The sequence below is a fragment of the Desmodus rotundus genome, chromosome 6 (assembly GCF_022682495.2).
Source record: "Desmodus rotundus isolate HL8 chromosome 6, HLdesRot8A.1, whole genome shotgun sequence".
Taxonomy (NCBI): Eukaryota; Metazoa; Chordata; class Mammalia; order Chiroptera; family Phyllostomidae; genus Desmodus; species Desmodus rotundus.
The window spans coordinates 126,069,774-126,084,985 of record NC_071392.1 but is presented as its reverse complement, the minus strand read 5'-3'; the positions used below and the strand labels follow the sequence as shown (position 1 = coordinate 126,084,985).

General features: G+C 42.2%; 1 protein-coding gene across 1 annotated transcript in view; it reads right to left on the bottom strand.

The window, feature by feature from the left end:
- Positions 1-2,181: 2,181 nt before the first annotated feature.
- The window catches only part of ISM1 (isthmin 1), a 75,456-nt gene continuing 62,425 nt past the window's right edge, over positions 2,182-15,212 (bottom strand). Inside the window, exons 4-6 of the mRNA XM_024559218.4 lie at positions 8,226-8,369; positions 5,566-5,655; positions 2,182-3,868 (exon numbers count right to left, since the gene is read on the bottom strand). Coding sequence (XP_024414986.1) covers positions 3,351-3,868; positions 5,566-5,655; positions 8,226-8,369 — 752 coding nt within the window. The 3' untranslated portion in view covers positions 2,182-3,350. The remainder of the gene's footprint in view (positions 3,869-5,565; positions 5,656-8,225; positions 8,370-15,212) is intronic.

Below are 15,212 nucleotides of genomic sequence, written 5' to 3'. Positions count from 1 at the left end.
ATATGATTTCACTCCTTTGTGGAATCTAATGAACAAACTGAACTATCAAGTGAAATAGAGACAGATGCACAGATAGAGAGCAGGCTGACAGCTAAGGGTAGGGGAGGTTAGGGGGTGGAGGGATGGAGCAAAAAGGAAAAAGGACTCATGGACATGGACAACAGTGTGGTGATTGTGGGGGAGAGGGGTATGAGGGGACTAAATGGTAATGGTAAAAAAATACAATAAAAATAAAGTGAAAAAATCATAAAAAAGAAGAGAAAAAAATGCTTGGGAGACTATAATCCTGGCAAACACAGGAGGCTGAAGAGAAAGCTCAGCACTTCCCCAGTTCCTGCCTCTCCCTCGTCCTTCCTGCGTGCAGCCACTAGAGGGGCCTTGGGCATCTCTGTTTGCCACTATTGGCTTGTTCAAATGGGCAACCAAGGGGCCCAGTGGATTACTAGAAATAGGGCTCTCTTTCCAAGGAGGGTCAAAGGAGCAAAGTTTTGATGTGAGAAGCTTCTGAGGTATATTTACAGGTGCTGCAGGGGAGGGTGCAGAGAGCCTACTGTGCTGCAGGCAAACTTTCCATGAGGGAATTAACTATCTGGGGTTACCTTGAGACTGGCTTGGGATCCTGTATTCAATGAGTTCAGTTCTCTTGTCTAAGTAGATAACCTGAGCAGAGGGGACTGGATTTCTGAGGATCACTCATTGGCCTCTTAATGCTGTGGGACTGAAAACTGGATCATCCTGCTAGAGGCAGATTATAGGTCAGCAAATTTACAGAGATATGACACTATCCTCATGATGTACAGAATTCTATGGGTATTTTCAGAAGGCAAAGAGCCCAGGAGATCTCCCCTACTCCCAGTTTACCCTACCTTCCAACTCTCAGTTCATTAGGTCAGCAGGAGCTGATATGGAAAGGCAAATTGCCCACTGAAAACATTACTCATCTCAGTCATTCTCACTATGGTAGGAAAGAACTCCATTTCCTTTAATCTTTCATTCCAAATCCTTAACACAAATACTTGTGATATGGGCCTATAACTTGCCACTCTTGTTCCTCTGCTCATCACTCTAAACATCTCAGCCTTCAGAAAACGCCAAGCTCTTTCCTAGCTGCTTGCCTTTGTCCATACTGTTTTCTTACTCATAATGCATTCACTTCCCCCTCCCTCTTCGCTGCTTTATGAAATACCAATCCTCCATTAGACCCAACAGGTACTTCTCTGATTCCTGCCTCTCTTTCCCATCATTGTTCTTAGTTGTAATAGAACACATATCAGAGGGTGTTATTGATGTACATTTTTAATCTTTTCATCACTTAATTGAAATCATATATTTCATCTCCAGCCTCTGCTTGAATACCTGTTCCTTGAATACAGGGAACTCACCACCTCAAAGATTATGCATTTCATTGCAATGAACGCTCTTTGCAAAAATAGTTTTCCTGCTATCAGAAACCAAATCTTTTTCCCTGATATATTAGTCCTATTGATTCTCTCCCTAACAATTCACTTGCTTAAAATTCCTTCTGATATAAATAATCCTTCTCATTTCATAATTACAAATAGGCCTCAAATATAAATATTCTGAGAGTGGGCAATAAATGGATAATTCATTGTAAAGTGTAAATGACTGATGGGAGCTTTTCCATAGAAACAAGAATTTATAAGGAGAACCTAAGGGTAAGGTCATTTGGAATACCAAAGGCACCAGGAATATGAGGACACCAAAAATTTGATATAGTAGAAAGTGCACTGGGCTACGACATAAAAGATGGGCCCTATGTGATTTATTTTATTTGAGCTTCGCTTTTGTCATCTGGAAAAGAATAGTTCTACTATTCTTTTGCATGATGAATAGTTCTACTTGTGGCCATAATTGCAGAATTTTGTTTGGGAGCAGGTCCGCTTACCTGGGAGGTTTTAAGCCATAGCTTTTTCTTAGTTCTGGGTGGGCAAAAAGTTGTATATGTGTCAATGAGCTTCATCCTCCTGGGGACTGGGTTCACATTCTTGTTGTCAAAGATGATATGACTTATACCCGCCACCATCACGTCAATCAATGAACCTTTTATTCCCACCTGGCTTGAACCTGTCTCTCCTCTGCCTCAAAGTCCTGCTTCACCAGTGCTATTTCTGGTATTTGTATCATAAATATTTGCAAGTAACACATTTACTGCAGGTAACACATTTTATTATGATTTTATTATATATTCTCTTTTCCTGGAGTTTTGCAAGTAAATAGTGCATAATAACCAACTCTTTATTTGTCCTAAGTTCCACACTACAGAACCAGGGCATATTACAACTGCTTGATGTACTAAACTCAAGACTCAATAAATACTTTACAAAAATAATGTAGTTATTTTTCCTTTCTTAAAACATAAAAAATTAGGATTTCCTACACTTGAGTCCTCCTTCTCTTTTTATATCTATTTATTGTGAATATATTGGTGGAGAAAAAATTGTTAAGATGATATTAAAATAAGATAGATGAAATGAGGTCCATGTTATTTTCCCATTTATCTTGCTTTTTTTTCTTTGGAAAAGTGCTACTCCCTGTTTTTATGTTCAACTTTCATGCAGCCTTCTGGACTCACTAAGACATGAGAAGAAATTCTGTTATTCTGAAGCCTTTAAGTAGAATCAAAGCATTATGCTAATATTGACCTTTTATTTTAAAGCCTATTTAAAACTGGCCTCAGATTTGTCCCTAAAATAGCCACCTGCCCCTCACCCCCAATCTCTACCCAGTCTTAGGCAAGGGCATTTTGGACACTGAGACTTCAGCAAGGTGCCTCATGACTAAATAATATTTGGTTTAAGGTGAGTGTTTTCTTGTTTGGATATACTTCTACTGAGTTATTTTAAAAGTCATTACAAAATCCCTTTCTCTTTCACCTCCTAAGCCCTGTCTGAACTCTCACAGAAGTGATAAAACAGTTTCATGATGACAACTCCAGAGAAAAGGTTATGCTTAAGTCACATTCATATTAAATAAGTTATATATAAAAACTTATAATGTTTACAACTTCAGTCTCTTTCCCCCTTAGCTTCTCTAGGAAACACTGGACCTGGGTGTGAATTGAATCCCACCCACTATGGCTTCCAGGTTCTTCTGGCTTCTTTGTCCTCATCCTCTTTACCACATCACCCCAAGGAGGAGTTCCAAGGAGGTCTGTGGGCATTGCAGATGGCAAGGGTGGCTTCAGATGGTAGCCACCAGGCCTGGCGCACATCCTTAGTTTAATTTATGAAAAATACTCATGTGGCATATGCAAACACACAGGAATGCGGATAAGAGGCGGCAGATCGGTGTAGTGCGTTTATGTCTCAAATACCAGAGGTGGTCTCTCTTTAATACTCCCTGGCCTCTTGGAACTGCTTGATGTAATCCTCGTCCGAGGGGCTCTCTGTGCACTTCTGTCCGTTGTTGGGAGGCCGGGCTTCGTTATACCTGCTCCAGTCGCCCTTGCAGATAATCCAGGGCAGGACATCCACCTTATAGTGGAGCTCCGCTGAGAACTCAGTGCTGATGAGGTTAGGTGTCCCCGCCCCTTTGCCTCTGGTGATGAGCTGCATGTTGTCACCATAGCAACAGTGCTGGGCGGCTAGCGTGGTGCTCTCCAGGGACAGCATGGAGCGAATGCAGTACCGGGCAGTGGGCTTGTAGATCTCCAGCTTCTCCTTGGGTCCGCTGGCGTCCTTCCAGCGGAATTCCTTGCGCTTGATGCGGTCAAAGATGTCTGCTGTGCTATAGGCCACCTCTGTGGGGTAGGAGCAGGGGCAGCTGGGCAGGTCATTGATCACCTTGTGCATGTACTTCTTTAAGAACTCGCTTTTGCAGCTCATCCATCGCTCGCAGCTGTCTGTGTCTGAAAAAGGCCACAGAGAAACGCTTTCACCACAAGCTCTGGCAGCAGGATGACATTGACATCTCCCCTCCCAGATTCAACCCCTGCAAAACCCTGGAACCAGGAGGCCATGCACACCTCCCTTGAACTTGGGAACTTTGACCTTGACTACTTGTATGCCATCACAATTATTATATATGTTTCAACTTTTTTTTTGAAACATGTCATTATTATCCCTAAGTTTAAGTTTTAGTAGGCATCTACAAAAAATAAAAATAAAAAAGGAGGATATTGGGATATAGCATTAACCATAACCCCACTATCATCCATAAGAAAATTAACAATAATTCAGAGGGACATTTTAAATCTCCTCTTTAAATGCATGGTAATGGGGTAGAAAATGCCTCAAAGTAATATTTGTAGATCTAAGTTGTATTTCTGCCAGTAATTGGCCAGTTAAAAATAAAGCTAGTGGTCTAACCTCTTAACCTTAAGCACCAAACAGTTACAATCACTGTATTCAAATCCATATGAAAAAATGCCTCAAAAGGGAAGAGGCTGGTGGCCCCTGCTTTTAGGGAACCTAACATTTAGCCCAGAGGTCACTTACCAATTAGCCTGGAGTCAGAACCTGCCCCAAGAGGTGTAATGTTTGGCCTTCACAGTAATAAAAAATATCAAATTAACTTTTAACATACAAGATTTAGATGATTCCACTTATTAATGTGGATTCCTGGTTTCATTTGAAAAAACAAAAGATGTTTATGCTGGACCTGCTTTGCTCTATGGGAACAACTAGTTAAATGAGCAGGCAAAGAGTAACCGACTAGGGGGCTGGTGGTATCATGAGTGGAAATCAAGTGGCCAGGATCAGGGGGCAGCTTGGAGAAGAGCTTGGGATCCTCTTCAGTGAAATGAGGAAGAGAGAGATGGGGCATCTCTCAGGAGCTCAGCAAGGCCTGGCCTGGGTGAAAAGTATGGGCTCTTGTACTGGACTTCTGGGGATTGAACCCCAACTCAACTATTTAGTAGCTCTACGACCTTGAGCAAGCTATTCTACCTCACAGTGTTTCAGTTTTCTCATCTCTAAATTGAAGATATAAATAGTGCCTGTCTCATAAAGTGACATAAGGATTAAATGGGAGGGGACACAGATGGGCTGAGGCTCCTTTTGGCCCTGAGTTCTACGATTCTTGCCTACAAGCCTCTGACTGAGCAGTAGCTGAGAGAATGGAGGTTCCATTATGGGAAAATATGTGTCTGCAAAGCCAGTGGGGGACTCTTGCAGAGGACAAGATCTTCAGAAACAAAATTCAGCACAGCCCCAGAAAATAGCTTTGTATTTTCCTGCCAGAGTGGCAGGTCATCATAATTCATGTACCTATAGGATGTCCATTGACTTATTTTTATCTATGAAACTATTATAGATATTCAGTGTAATGGATATGTTCTAAATGCTTTACAAATATGAACTCTATTATTCTATAATAACTTTATAAGGTAGGCACTACTTCTTCATACCATTTGACAGATCAGAAAAGAAGAGGCAGTACTGGGTTAAGAAACTTGACCTTGCACAAGAAATATGCTAGGAAAATTGGACTTCATATGAGGAAAACAAAACATGTAAATGGATCAAGGGTGACACTGCAAAGGCAAAAGGCATCCCCCAAACACTACATCAATATTTGAATTAAAAAAAAAAAAACTCTTCTTACCAACTTCAAACAGCTTGGTGGCATTAAACTCCTCGCTTCCTGCAAGCAGACTTACTTCAGTGGCAGCTGTCCTGAAGGTGTCTTCAATTCCTAAACACAGACAAGGGCTCATTTTTCTCTAATTATTTGGGAGAAATTCACACTCCTCTACCACATGAAAAAAACAAATATGCCTCAAAAAAGCCTTTTCTTGTGTCCATTACTATTCATGAGTAGAAACTTGCCAACAGAGGAAACAGTAAAAAGCAGGTAGGAGAGCATGAAATATATTAAAACCCCAGATATTATATGCAGCATGAAATCAGATCCAAATGCGCCTGAAGGATCCTAAGGAACTCATTCACTAGGCCCAGGAGTTGGGTTTTGGACAGAGGGGAGGACACATGTCAAGATGGTTGTCTGTCTGGTGGTGTTAGGGTGACAAACTGAACTACAGGCAGTGACTCATACCAGTCTAGTGGTCAAGACCAGTCTTAACGACTGACTGCCTGGGTTATAAATCATTACTAGCTGGTCGACCTTGGGCAAGACATTTAACCTTTGTGTAACTACTTTCACATCTGTAAAATAGGGAGAAATAAATGACCCACCATACAGAGTTGAATGAATTAAAGTGTAAAGAAAGCTCTTAGAGTAGTAAGATGTAGGAGTTAGCTGATACTGTTCCTTGAATATTTGTCTAGCTCATTTTGAGGTTGCAGTAGTCCATAGCCAAAGAGCATTGCTGGTGATGCTTCAAGAAGAGTAAGCTGGGCTTGTCATTACTTGCTCTGAGGGACTGAACCCAGCTTGCCTCAATCTTCTTGGCTCTCCTCCCCTCTCCAAACTGCTACTCCACCCAGGCTTTCTTTACAAACAGGACTCCTGTGCAAGCTGAGGCAGTCAGAAGAGGCAGGAGTTGTGGAACGTAGACTAGTTGGAGAGCTTGGCTGCCTGTTAGGCAAGACTTGATTTCCTTTAAGAGGCTCTCTCTGATATTAGGTGAGGCCCCTTGAACTTATTTATAGGGTTGACCTACGGAACAAACTTTTACGGTACAATCACTGCCAGGCCAGGGAGGACGCCTGCCCTGTGATTCTTTCCAATATGGCTGAGAATCAACACACCTAATAAGGAAAGAAATCCTGTAAAAAATCCTTCATGTTCCAAGAGAGTCCTGAAAACCTGAAGAGCCAGGAACAGAGAAGCAGAAAGGATGAAAGGAGGGCAAGTTCAGTTGAGAATAAAATGTATGAGCATGGCTGCCGCCCACACTGCTCTCAGTGGCGAGAGAAAATGAGAAGGCAATATGCAAAAAGGCAGCAAACCTTCCCCTAATAAGATGTCTAAATGGACCATTTTGGGCCTGTGTGCCAGCTCTGGAAGAGAAATCTGGAGGCAATCCCCCAATCCTGGCCTTGAAATGCTTTCTGGGTCCAGGTGTGGCTGAGCCCAATACCTTTCCTCCTGCTGGAGGTGGAGTAGTTTAATGGTTAAGAACATGGACTCTGGAATCAGACTGTCTGGATTTGAATTCCAGATCGATTGTATGCTGCCTGTGTGACTCTAGGCCAATTAAGCCCAATGTGCTTCGGTTTCCATAACTGTTAAAAGAACATAATAATGAGGCTATTATGAGGATTAAACCATATCTTAGACATTTGCTTGATACTGAAATACTAAAAAAATCCCATTCTTCATAATCATGTTTCATTTGATCTTCATTACCTTCATATTCTTCATGTTTATCTTCATTTTCTTTTGCTTCATCATATCTTCGTTATCTTTTTCATCTTCAGATTCTTCTTCTCTTCCTTCTTATTTTCTTCCTGTACTCCTTCTGTTCTTCCTTCTCATAGCATTATTATTTATTGGTTTACTTTTACCCATCCAAATGCCATCCTACCAGACTTCTAACTCAGCTGCATGTAGGAAATTTACACAGAAAAGCATCTTGATGTTTGCTTAACTTTTTGAAATTCATCTGCTGACAGGGCGCCAAACAACCTCTTCTGACACTTTTCTACACATGCCCAATCTGATCTTTCGTCTCTCTCCTCAGAAACCACTTCTTTTTTATTCCAAATCTCACTCTTAAGTTCTGAGAACAGAGTTTAAGGGTAGAAAAAGGAAGTCCTGAGTGCAGAGATTAAATTTTCTGTCTGGATTTCTTTGGGATAAAGTCACTTGGAACATGTGGTTTCTCGGAAGAGCCTAAGATATTATTTTAGATTGGTATTTTACCTGGAAATGGAGAACACATAGGAAATGTAAACTTACAGACCAGGTGCTGGTAAACTTTTTGTAAAGGGTCAGAGAGTAAATATTTTAGGCTTGGTGGGTCACATATGGTTCCTTCTTTTTTTCCTTCTTCTACTTCTTTTCCTCTCCCCCATCTTCTTTGTGAACATGTGTGGGCCATACAAAAGCAGGCTGTACTGTGACAACCTCTGCTACAGAGAGTCACAATATTTTTCATCCTCAACATCTTCTCATCCATTAAGCCCATTACTCATCTCTCATTTCAGTCTGGTCAGAATCCTTATTAGGAAAATCATTGTTTTTTAAAAAGTCAATTTTTATAAGTTTTAAAATATAACTTTATTTATATTAAATTTTATTTATTTAAAATATTAAAACTTTCCCCTTGAACTTGGAGCCACATTCCTGCACAAACCCACCTGGGCAGTTTGGTCGGTCACAAGTCCTAGACTCTGTTGCGGTGCATGCGTAGCCACAAGACCTGGTCCGTTTCTGGTTGCCGTTCCCACAGGTGACACTGCAGACGGACCAGAGACTCCAGTCACCCTCCCCATCTGTGGAATCTGGAAGGGAGCCAGGGAGACAGTCACAGCCTTACCCGAAGAGTCCCCAAATCCACCTCAACAAGCAGCCTGCCAATTGTCCACTTCCGTCGTTTTTACTGTTGGGGGCACAGATGCCTGCTGGACTCAAAAGGCTTACAGCTCCGGGTTCATTTTAGGAATGGACTTCATGAAGGCAGTGCTTCTGTCTGAGGTTTTGGGAACCGATGTGGTAAGCACATGACCAGGGCCTGACTCCCAAAAGGTGCTCAGTGAGTGCTTATTGAGAATGCATACGTTTGTCAAGCATGGGATCATGAAATAATATGATAGGTAGTTAGATGACCACCATTAGTTCCTTACCTCCCTGTGTCATTTAGAGAGAGAGGGGGGGGGCGGAGACAAACACCTTACTTCCCCTTCCTTAGAATCTGTGCTGGCTCTGGCCTTAAGAGGCCTGGCAGCTCTGACTTTTCCTCTGGGCAATGCACTCACTGTGAAGGAAGCTGAGGCTAAAACTGTGGATTATGGGATGCCACATGGAAAGAGAGAAGCCACATGAAGGACCACTAGACGTGTGAGTGAAGCTTTTGTGAACCTTCCAGCCCTTCCTAGTAGATAGCTGAATGCAGCTGGTGCCCTCAGAAGTGAAGGACCTGCCCAGAGTGGCTATGCCTCAACCCCTGAGCCACAGGATCATGAGAAATAATAAAGTACTGTTGTTTTAACCCATGAAGCCTGGGGATGGTTTGTTACACAGGAGTAGACAACAGATACATAATGCTGATGCTAGAGATGGTCCTTTGAGGTCAATCATTGCTCAACACCCATCCAACAAATATTTTTCCAGCCCCTATTATATGCCAGGCACAGTTCTAGGTATATAGGATATACTGTTAAACAGAACTTTCAAACATTCCCTTCCCTGGTGGAACCACTATTTTAGTGAGAAAAGTCAGACAATAACTAGTAAGTAAAAAATGAGTGAATTATACAGTAGATTAAAAGTTGGTGAATGACATGAAAGAAGGAGAAGCAGACCAGGCTAGAGGGGCCTGGAGTGTGAGAGGGTGGGAGACGTTGGTGTATTATCCACAGTAAATTCCTCCTTTTAAAAGTAAGAAACTAAGTCCTTAGGGTGACTGTCTAAGGTCATAATGGTAACAGAAAGGAAAATTTGGTAGTGCTAAACCCTTAATCTCAAAAGTTTCACTCTTTCTGAAGCATCTCCACTTAGTAATAATTTCTCCTGGTTTATCCAAATGTTCCTACAGCCTTGGGGTCTCTGTCAGTGCCAAGCTCAGAGCTACAGGCATGTGCCTTGCAGGGAAGGGGTCTTCTCCGTTCATAACAACTTGTGGGGATTGCTATTATGTGGGCCAGGCAAGAATGTTGTCCACACATGTTTCTACCTGAACTACAGGCCCTGTGCCAGGCTCCCAGGCTGTTTACATGGTGTTCACTCTGAATACTCCTCAGCAAACACAGGGCCCCCGAGTCTCCTTGGCCCATTCAGCAGAGTTGGGGCGGGGATGGGGAGGGTGATTCATGTTTGTGTGTTTTTTCCTCACCAGAGTAGAGCATTTGCTCACATATCGCCTGCCTCCAGGGGCCCCATCCATTTCTATCTGCTCCCCAAAAAGAATTTTTCTAAACTTTGATTTTCTTCTAAGAAATGGTTTTCCAACCACATGGCCAAGCAGATGTTTGAAACCCTGCTTCATGTGAGGGAGCTGGGCTGGCATCCCCAGCCTTAGTTAGCCTCCCTCACGGCTCCCATCTCTTATTAGGCATGAACACAGTAGAACTGGAGAGACATGAGGCTTCTGGAGGAACAAACCTCTGAGGCGGGGGGCACTGCTGTTCCCTCCAAGACTGTGGAGTCTGGTATCTCTTGGTAATTTCACCAGGAACACCAGAGGGTGCCTGGAATAACCACATGACTGCATTCTTGTCAGCAGGAGCATCTGGGTGTGGCAGGTTACTTGTACATGTGACTACATTCTACCACATCCTATGTGCACCAGTGAGGCCAGGTTTGTTAAAGACAGTAACAACAGAACTGAGTCATAAGTAAAGATGATAATGGGTTTAGAGTCATAGAAAAGGGGCAGTTGGTCAGTCAGAAAAAGCTTATTGAATCACATAGGTGGAGTCCACCTCATCTGTGTGGTAGGTACAGGCACTGGACACAGTCCACTGATGCCAAGACGTATCCTGCTTGACTCAGCAGAAGCAACAGAGGCCCAACCATCTAGAAATCCCTTGCAACCTTTCTTCAGTGTTGCAGTAATATGGAGAACAGTATCATCCTGAACTTTGAGATATTAGCATTAAAGTTACCATGACACTTACATTGGAATCTCTGCATTAGGTAATTTCTTGTTTTTGTATCTTGGATCAAAATTAGGGGATGCCAATACTGTGTCAGATTAGGTGAAAAATGACTTGCATAATTCCTCTCTCCTTTGGTTATTCTCCTTTCCCACTGACCTAGTCTGGGCCACTCAACTTGCTTTGGCCAATGGGAAAATAGCAAATGTGATGCAAACAGAGGCTGAAAAAGCACTCCTGTATTAGGTCTTGCCCTCTTGCTGTAAGGAACTCTTCTATTACTATGTGAAGAGTCTGAGGTCAGCATTTTGGAGGGTGAGGAGACAAGTGGAGAGAAGCTCCAGCCACCTCAGCGCCCCAGCTGTCCAGGAGGGATCCCATCATTGTGAGTGAAGCCATCCTAGACCTCTAGCCCCAGCAAAGCTAGCCCAGAGAAGAACAGTTTAGACAACCTGAAAACTGTTGAGAGAAAACATGTTGTTCTTTTAAGCCATGAATTTTGGGGGTTTGTTTCTTAAGCAAAAATGTTAACTGTTAGAAATACACTGTAGCATTTTCCCTAAGATACGTTCTCCATGGTTAGCAGACTCTGGAACTGTGAATGATTTCTCATCCTAGTAAGTGGTTCTTCATGTTTTTATTTTAGGTGCTCACAAAGTCATTTATTTTCCAAGCTTATTTTAATATGAGTCCCTGAGAGTTAGGCACAGAACAATTACATAGCCAGGTGTTTGGTCATTTCTGTTGAGCTAGCAATGAAGTAAAAACACCTCCTAGGGTTGTGTATGTCAGCTCACCACTCTAAGGCCTTCATGGCATACTGTCCTGGGTGAATGTTCCAGCAAAGATTCTCTTTGGGGACTTCCATTTGTTTAATGTGCTCAAAGTACAGGAAGGAAATTTCTGACTGTGGAACAAAGCTTTGAAGGCAGTATTCATTTCTGCTATAATCAAACAAACTTGTTCTCATTTGCTGTACCTACCAGGGAGCATCATTCAGAGGAGAAACTGAATGTGAGCAGCAGTTTCAACGAAGAGGACAACGAAGGTACAGCGAAGAGGACAACGAAGGTAAGACACAGTCCCTGTGATTTGACAGCCCCTATCTGTGACATCAAACTGCTCGGGGAGGGAAGAAAACAATGCACAGTTCAGGGCTGGGTTTCTAGGATGTCGTTTGAAATTTTAAAGTAGTTATTATACTGTTTCAAGGCACTAGATTTCTGTGGGTCCATCATTTCTGTTTGGGCAATTGAAGTGACTTGGGTCTTGACGTGGCTCCTGGCAAACCTCTACTACTAATCCTCGGTGATAGTGGCTACCAGTTATTAAGGACCTGCTTTAACCAGCTGCTTTAACACACTGATTTAACTCCTATTATAATCTTGCAAGGTGGGTGGAAACAGCCTCCTTTTTTGGATAAGGTAATTGAGGCTTAGAAAGGTTAAAGTACCTGCCTAAGGCCACACAGCACAAACTAGGCAGAGATGGTATTAGATCTGAGGTCTGCCTGCTCCTGCTGTTTCCCGTTACATATTCTGGTGTTCCAGCAACTTTGATTCTGGCCCAGGTTGGCCTCCTTTCTTAAATACACTCACTTATGTGGCCATAATTTAACACTACAAAGAAAAATCCTTGGAAAAAAAATCACTGAAATCTTCTATTAAAATAAGACCATGACCAGCTAGAGAATCGCGAAGAGTTGAGTCTCCACCTAGGTTACAATAAGCAGTTCCCATTAATTTTATTATTCAAGTTGTTCTGAACAACTTTAAGAATTGCATATTACTATTTGGAAGGAAAATATTTATTTGAACTCTTTCTCTGCCCTGGGTGATCTCTACCTTCAGTCTCTGCAGAAGGTACTGAAAATGCAGTCTCTCAAACACATACAGCCCAAAGTTGAGCTAATTCAGGTTTCCACAATCACAAACTAGGCCTAACTAACTTCTGTTGAGTATTTTATAATTCATGCTAAAGATTCCATTCTATTTTATTTATTTCACCTAGAATTTTTTCAAATACTCTCTGGCCACAGACATTTAAATTCTTATTAAAAATCCTGCCTTCAAAAATCTGAGATCAACAACCTTCACAAGACCAGTTCTTGTGGCAATTTTAGCCCATCTGAGAAAAGGCAGCGGGCACTTAGGTACAGTGACAGCACTGCTTTGTCATTGCATGAACCTCACCTTCCTGGGCAGTACACTCACTCCCTGTATCCTCCACAGCATCTAATCTAGGGCTAAAAACTTAGAAATTGTTCTATAGTTTCTTGTTGATTGAAATACAAGAGGACTCAGTCCATCCAAAGCTGTATGGAGTTCTGAAAATCACATGTTCCTGGTGAGCCAGCCTCAGAAGCAATACTTCTTCAATCATTTTGCAAATGCTGCTGAGCATCTATGACACGCTGAGAGTCTTGGTACTCCAAGTGTGGTCTAAGGACCAGTGGTGTCAGCCTCACTTTGGCTCCAGCCCCCTTCCTACATCTACTGCATCAGAAGCTGCATTTTAACAAGCCCCCCAGTTTGTGTGCACATTAAAGTCTGAAAAACACTGCTTTAGATTCTGTATTATAAGGGACTGCTTTAGATTTTGTATTGTAAGGGACAAATTTTCTTCATAAAGTAGCAATCCTGTATCTAGCCGAACAAGGAGGAAGTTACCAAGAGAGATTCCAAAGGCCCAGGGATGCTGTAAGATTTAGATGCAAGGTGTTCTACAGGTATCATAGCCCCAGAAAGCTGGGTTGAGGGTGGCTGAGGCAGCCCCATAGGTGCTCCAGGAAAACCAAATTCTATCCTCAAGATTGAAATGGAAGATGTTCTTAGTACTCATGAATTCAGCAGCGGGTACTCTGTAAAAGCTTTAGATGAAAGAGTTGTTTCTAATGTTGGTCTTCAAACATCAGTGAGCATGAGGAACACCTGATAACCTTGGTTGAAAAAAGAGACAAAGAAGTAAACAGACAGATTCCAGGTCTCACTGATGGACATCTGGTTCAGTAGAAGGTCAGCAATGGCCCTCAACCTGAGCTGCACATTGGAGTCACCCATGGAGCTTTAAAAAACACAGATGCCTGGGCTCCACCTCCAGAGATCCCAACTTGCTGTTCTGGAGAGAACTTGGGCATCGGGGTTTTTAAAAATTTGCCAGGTGAGTATAATGAGCAAGTGAGGCTGAGAACTATTGATCTTGAATACTGGTGCTCAATGTACCACAGGCCCTGGAAATTTTTTAAACATAGATTTTGGGGACTGACCCCCAGAATGTCTGCTGACTCAATAGGTCTGGGAACTGGGAGACTGAAAATCAGTGTTTTTTTTATCATGGTTCCAGGTGATGTTGATGTAGCTAGTTTGGGGACCACACTTTGAAGACCTTATAATAGAGGGATGGGGTTGGGGCTAGGACTGGCATTTTTTAAACCCGCAACAAAGGGATTCAGATGCTGAGGTCTAAGTCTCACTCATAGAAACAATGTTTTGTGTGGGCTGGGCAAACAGGTTAAACCACAAAGCTGTGTACTCTCAGGCTGGCACCCAGGGATCCTGTGTGTTTTGTTTCTCTGTTCAACAGCACTGGCCTTTTCCTTCCATTCCTATCTTCCAATCTAAGTGACCATTTCTAGATTTACTCTACTCTCCTAAATGATGTGCTACCTTTTCCCCCAGAGAGGAAAAATAACATAGTGATTAAGAGGACAGAGTTTAGACTGACTGACTGAGATAAATTTTTGAGTTCAAGTTGCTTAATTTTTTCCAGGTTTCAGTTTCCCTATCTGTAAAATGGGGTACCTGACTCAGAGAGCTGATTAAATGAGCTAATACATGTTAGATGCCATAAAGAGGGACTGGTGCATGTTAAGTGTCATTACTATTTGTAGTCCGTCCTCCTGGAGAATAGATAAATTGGACTTCCTCTGAAAAGGGGGAAGATTTCATGAGTCTCCTAGCTGGAAGAGGTTTGGGAGAGATCTTTCTGCTCTCCTAGAATTTGATGTGTATCTCCACCAGGGCACTATTTTGCTCTATCAGTTAATTTTTCTCCCCTTGTCCACAGATGGGTGAGATCTTCCTTAGATAAGGACTGCATCTTACTCATTTTTGGAGTCGCACCACCTAATATAATGATGAACATAAAATATGCTCTTAATAAATGTCTGTTAAATAACTAAATGATGAAGGTGAAAAAGTTATCTTGCTGTTTTGGAAGTTGCTTAGAATCATCTATTAGTGGGCAGAAATAACTCTCCAACACACAACTGGTCTTTCTGCTGAAAAAATGTGTAAGGATGAGAGTTCATGACAATCATCCTCATCATCCAGTGATTGCTCTAAGTCTACTGATGGTGAAGCCACAGGACATCAATAATAGATGCATTTGTAGGACAGCAACCATTCTATAGTACAAGGAGCACTATCTGATTCCCCATGAAGTCTGCATTTCCCAGCCTGCCTTGCAGCTATGTGGGGCCTTATCAAGTCCTAAAATTTGAGCAGATGTGACGTGTCATCTCCAAGCAGA